Source organism: Electrona antarctica, assembly GCF_951216825.1.
Source record: "Electrona antarctica genome assembly, chromosome: 12".
Lineage (NCBI taxonomy): Eukaryota > Metazoa > Chordata > Actinopteri > Myctophiformes > Myctophidae > Electrona > Electrona antarctica.
Window position 1 is genome coordinate 3,837,107 of NC_136793.1, and position 6,000 is coordinate 3,843,106.

Consider the following 6,000-nt stretch of genomic DNA (forward strand, 5'->3'; position numbering starts at 1 on the left):
CTAAAGACAAACATTAAACCTGTTTATAGGAGGGGTTCGGGGGCTAGGGGAGGGGCTAGGGTTTGTTATCACCATTACATCACCATTACATCACCTAATCATACCAAGCTATACCGAGTTCCCTCCTCGATGTAGTAAGATGATTAGAGCGCCCCTCACTTCACACGGGTGTGATTTTAGTATTAACAAGTACAAATACAATTCATTATTATTCTTAGATCATATATGGGCAGTACAGAATCCATTCCATATGTTAATCTGACCTCATCAAAGCCTGCTGTCACCCAGGAGGATGCCCGTGTACAGGATTTGATGAGGTCTGGACATCCATATATGGAGCGTGTTCTCGCCCTCAGAGCAACTTACTGTTTATATTATGTGCGTGGCGTGCGTGCGTACGTGGTGCGTCGTGGCGTGCGTGCGTGCGTGCGTGCGTGCGTGTGTACGTGGTGCGTACGTGGCGTGCGTGCGTGCGTGTGTGCGTGCGTGTGTGCGTGCGTGCGCGCGTGCGTGTGTGCGTGTGTGCGTGGTGCGTACGTGGCGTGCGTGCGTGCGTGCGTGCGTGCGTGCGTGTGTACGTGGTGCATACGTGGCGTGCGTGCGTGCGTGCGTGCGTGCGTGCGTGCGTGCGTGCGTGCGTGCGTGCGTGCGTGTGTACGTGGTGCGTACGTGGCGTACGTGGCGTGCGTGCGTGCGTGCGTGCGTGCGTGCGTGCGTGCGTGCGTGCGTGCGTGCGTGCGTGCGTGTGCAGGCACGGTGGAGCTGGACCTGCACGGTTTCCCTCCCGGAGCCAAGTCGGCCAAACGCTGCAGGATGGAGACGATCACAGAACAGACGGAGAGGATCTCCATCTTCCAGCAGAAGAGAGCGAGAGGATGGTGGCCTTTCTCTAAGAGTGGAGAACTAACAGTAATATATATTCACATATATATACATATATAAACATATATTTACACATAAACACAGAGAGCCAGAGGATGGTGGCCTTTCTCTAAGAGTGGAGAATTAACAGTAATATATATTCACATATATATTCACATATATACACTGTATATATATATATATATATATATATATACACACACATAAATATATATACACAAAAATTACACATATAGGTCCTCATTCACAAAGGAGAAATACGCCACAGTGTAACGGATGCGTAAACATGATGAAATATCGAAATACGTCATCATAGACTGCACAGAGCTTTAAATTATATACAACAGCCGTGATGAGCTTGTAGAGCAGTTAATTTTGACAGGCGGGTCTCTGCACGGACAGATCTTCAAGCAAACAGCACGAGTTATATGTAGGCTATAATTATAAACGAAACTTGCCAACTTGGCACGCATTGCTTCACTCCGTATAAAATAGCTCTAGGCTCTATTGCTGATTACTTAGGTTAGGACCCCCGCAGTGGTGTCCGGTTAGAACTTAACCAGGATGCTTCGACTTCTGCCTTCTCCCTGAAGCCGACCTTTTATATATTCTCCGACCAGGCTTGTCACGATGACTAAGCCAGTTAGATCTATCCATATATGGTTATACCATATCTATCTGATATCAGCACTAGGTCGGCTCGGGCCCAAATATAGGGATGGTTATACTAAACATGTCATATGTCATATAGCCCAACGTCCTAGTCAGAGTCTTTGTTACACTCCATGTTAAATGTCAGAACGTTAATAAGTTAACTGATGTTACAGTTACTTTCACATAATGAGAAAGAAGTTCATTTGTACTGTTCACCACACGACCAAATGCTATATTAAAACTCGGCAATGATAAAAGGCCCTATTGATTAGTCTACTGCGGTGATTGATTCCCTGCCCTGCACTGTCGGATTTGGAAAGCAAATATATGGACATGCATGGACACAGGACATATTTAATATAAATATATGGACATGCGGACACAGGACATATTTAATATAAATATATAAATATATGGACATGCATGGACACAGGACATATTTAATATAAATATATGGACATGCGGACACAGGACATATTTAATATAAATATATGGACATGCATGGACACAGGACATATTTAATATAAATATATAAATATATGGACATGCATGGACACAGGACATATTTAATATAAATATATGGACATGCATGGACACAGGACATATTTTCTTTATTTTATTTTCTTGTGGGATTTAGACTAAAGGCTATATTTCATCCGATCCAACTACGATATGTTTCCTCAGCTGCAGGTAAGAGTTGGCTATTCTGTGTGGCGTCCGCATGTGATCAATATACATTATTATAAATTAATACCACGACGCAAATGGAGGCAGATAGGTGCTTGCAAAGGCATTTAGGCCTACGTGAAACTTTAATTGTCTGAGTCTCTGTCAACATGCTGATCAGCGAGTTACAGTGGTAATAATAATCATCATCAACAGCCTTTCTTGTCTGTCTGTCCGTCATGTTTGTGAACAAGCGCGAGTGGAGGTGAGCTGGCTTAAAACTATGATATGACTGGCCGACTTTCAAACACGCTGATGCCATTCATTCAAATAGGCTAATGTGGTCTTCTATTTTTTATATAGGGCTAATTAGTCCTAGTGACTCCGTCTGCTGTCTGTCTGTCTGTCAGACCGGCATATCTGTGAAGTGTGAACCATAATGCATTTAATAGAGCCAAGTCGGGCCGGGCCGTGTTCTGTCTGTCCCTGACCAACAGGCCCAGGGCAGGGCCGGGCTCACCGCGCCGTTATATTCATTTTCCAATGTGAATTTCACCCAGATTGGACTTGGTTCAGCTTGGCAGCATGCTGCTGTCCACGTCCGTCTCCCCCCCCCCCCCCCCCCCCCCCCCCCCCCCCCCCCACACACACACACACACACACACACACACACACACACCGACAGTCAACTGACTCAAGGGAGCTCCATAACGAAAACAATTTAAATAGGCCTATACTGCAGACATTACTACACTGAACAACGTTGGATTCGTACAGTGCAGAATGCAGATAATAGTGTTCTTATTATAATTGTCTCCACCAGGCCGAAGGCATGGGGAGAGAGTATGTTTTGCACTCCGTCCGTGTGTGTGTCCGTCCTTCCGTCCGTCTGTTACCAGCTAATCTCCGGCACCGTTAACCCGGTCCATGCCAAACTTTGCACACACACTCCCTGGATACCAACGATGAACCTCTGCCCCACATTTTCCAGAAAGGCCTGTTATAGCACCACCTTTTCACATTTTTTACCTAAAACTGCACCGATCTACGTGAAACGTTGCATGCACACTCCCTAGAGGCCAAGGACAAACCTTTGACCTGCATTTTCCGCATCTGCTTTTTATAGCGCCACCAGGAGGCCGACTTTTGTAAAACACATTTCTTGATATTACTCCTCCAGATTCTGTCCAAAAATCACAAATCGTTACACAGTATCTCTATGGTCATGTGCTCAAGTCGGATCCGTCCGATATTTCATATTCCATCCTAATTGGCTATAATTGGCTTTCACAGTTTGCAAGATTGCCCCGTTTTGAACAAAAGCCTCAAATCATGAACGCAGCATGCAATTTACATGAAATCTTTCACACATTTTTTTACTAGGCTGAGGAATATATCCCACCCTTTTCACATTGGCCTGTTATAGCGCCACCAACAGGTTGATTTTTGCAAAACACATTTTTGGAACAAAATGCCTCAAATCATCCAATTGCCAACAAAGGCGTATGAAGAAATGGCACCCTTTTCACATTGGCCTATTATAGCTCCACCAGGAGGCCACAACCTGACCTGCCCTGGTGGAGACCTGTGCCCTGAGGGGCACTTTTTCTAGTTTGTGTTTGAATTTGTGTTTTTTAACATGCAGCGCGAGTCCGCACTGCATGTTAAAATATATATATATATATATATATATATATATATATATGCACACACACGCACACACGCACACACGCACCGCAAAGCAAAGCATATGTTTGACTGACAGGCACGCTCTTGTGCGTTCTGATTGGCCTGCAGGGGAAAGTGGAGGCGGAGTTTCACCTGGTGACAGCGGAGGAGGCGGAGAAGAATCTGGTTGGTCGAGCCAGAAAGGAGCCGGAGCCTCTGGAGAAACCAAAGTAATTCATGAGATTACTTAGATATGAGATTACTTCATTATGAGATTACTTCATTATGAGATTACTTAACTCATTTTTGACGGGAACCCCTTTTGGTGTTTTAAGCATTATTTTATAGTTATTCAAAAATAGCGTGGTGCAAATCTTTGAATATATATTCTTTCAGAGCCAACGTTTCATATCTTTGCTTCTGGGGGGGGGTTCCCTGGAACAACATATTTTCAGATGGGGGTCGGTGGCTTATTACATATAATTTTGCAGGTCCTTGACATGAAAATGTTTGAGAACCACTGATATAGAAAGTTAGAAACATGAGGTTTAACCCTGTGAGAGTCCGTCCTTCCGTATATAGCGAGCTGTAGTGAATAAGTACAGAACAGTTGCACCGCTCACTTCACAGGGGTGTGATTTTTATTATTACAGTAGAAGTTTACAGACCAAACTGTAAATAAAAGGTGTGGAATCTCGATGTGTGTGTGTCGCCTCGGAGGAGCAATGCAGGAGAAAGAACAAAGGAAAACTCGCGATGTTGGTCTCATGACATTCCGTATTTATTTGTTAAACACGAGAGTCAGGGTCGTAACAGAACATGCATGTAAAAAGGTACACGCTGTGGTCTGTCTCTTATCAGCCTCCGGTCCAAAATGAGACTGAGTCGATACAGCACTGAATGTTGACATTACATTACAGTTTTCTGAAAATCCTCATGTTTCTGTGGTGGCCGCCGACCCCCATCATAAATAACTGTCTCTCTGCATTCTATGATCCTATAGTTTACTGTCTCTGCATTCTATGATCCTATAGTTTACTGAGACACTACACTGTCTCTCTACATTCTATGATCCTATATTTTACTGTCTCTCTGTATTCTATGATCCTATAGTTTACTGAGACGCTACACTGTCTCTCTGCATTCTATGATCCTATAGTTTACTGTCTCTCTGCATTCTATGATCCTATAGTTTACTGAGACGCTACACTGTCTCTCTGCATTCTATGATCCTATAGTTTACTGAGACACTACACTGTCTCTCTGCATTCTATGATCCTATAGTTTACTGAGGCGCTACACTGTCTCTCTGCATTCTATGATCCTATAGTTTACTGAGACACTATGCTGTCTCTCTGCATTCTATGATCCTATAGTTTACTGAGACGCTACACTGTCTCTCTGCATTCTATGATCCTATAGTTTACTGAGACGCTACACTGTCTCTCTGCATTCTATGATCCTATAGTTTACTGAGACGCTACACTGTCTCTCTGCATTCTGTGATCCTATAGTTTACTGTCTCTCTGCATTCTATGATCCTATAGTTTACTGTCTCTCTGCATTCTCTGATCCTATAGTTTACTGTCTCTCTGCATTCTGTGATCCTATAGTTTACTGTCTCTCTGCATTCTATGATCCTATAGTTTACTGTCTCTCTGCATTCTCTGATCCTATAGTTTACTGTCTCTCTGCATTCTATGATCCTATAGTTTACTGAGACGCTACACTGTCTCTCTGCATTCTATGATCCTATAGTTTACTGTCTCTGCATTCTATGATCCTATAGTTTACTGAGACACTACACTGTCTCTCTGCATTCTATGATCCTATATTTTACTGTCTCTCTGTATTCTATGATCCTATAGTTTACTGAGACGCTACACTGTCTCTCTGCATTCTATGATCCTATAGTTTACTGTCTCTCTGCATTCTATGATCCTATAGTTTACTGAGACGCTACACTGTCTCTCTGCATTCTATGTTCCTAGTTTACTGAGACACTACACTGTCTCTCTGCATTCTATGATCCTATAGTTTACTGAGACACTACACTGTCTCTCTGCATTCTATGATCCTAGTTTACTGAGACACTACACTGTCTCTCTGCATTCTATGATCCTAGTTTAC

At 43.4% G+C, this 6,000-nt stretch overlaps 1 protein-coding gene across 1 annotated transcript in view; it reads left to right on the top strand.

Moving 5' to 3' along the window:
- Positions 1-4,104, top strand: part of fer1l6 (fer-1 like family member 6) — a gene marked incomplete at its 3' end in the record, with an annotated part of 101,769 nt that extends 97,665 nt beyond the window's left edge. The window contains exons 37-38 of the mRNA XM_079516007.1: positions 752-909; positions 4,000-4,104. Of these exons, the coding sequence (XP_079372133.1) occupies positions 752-909; positions 4,000-4,104 (263 nt within the window). The remainder of the gene's footprint in view (positions 1-751; positions 910-3,999) is intronic.
- Positions 4,105-6,000: the final 1,896 nt, after the last annotated feature.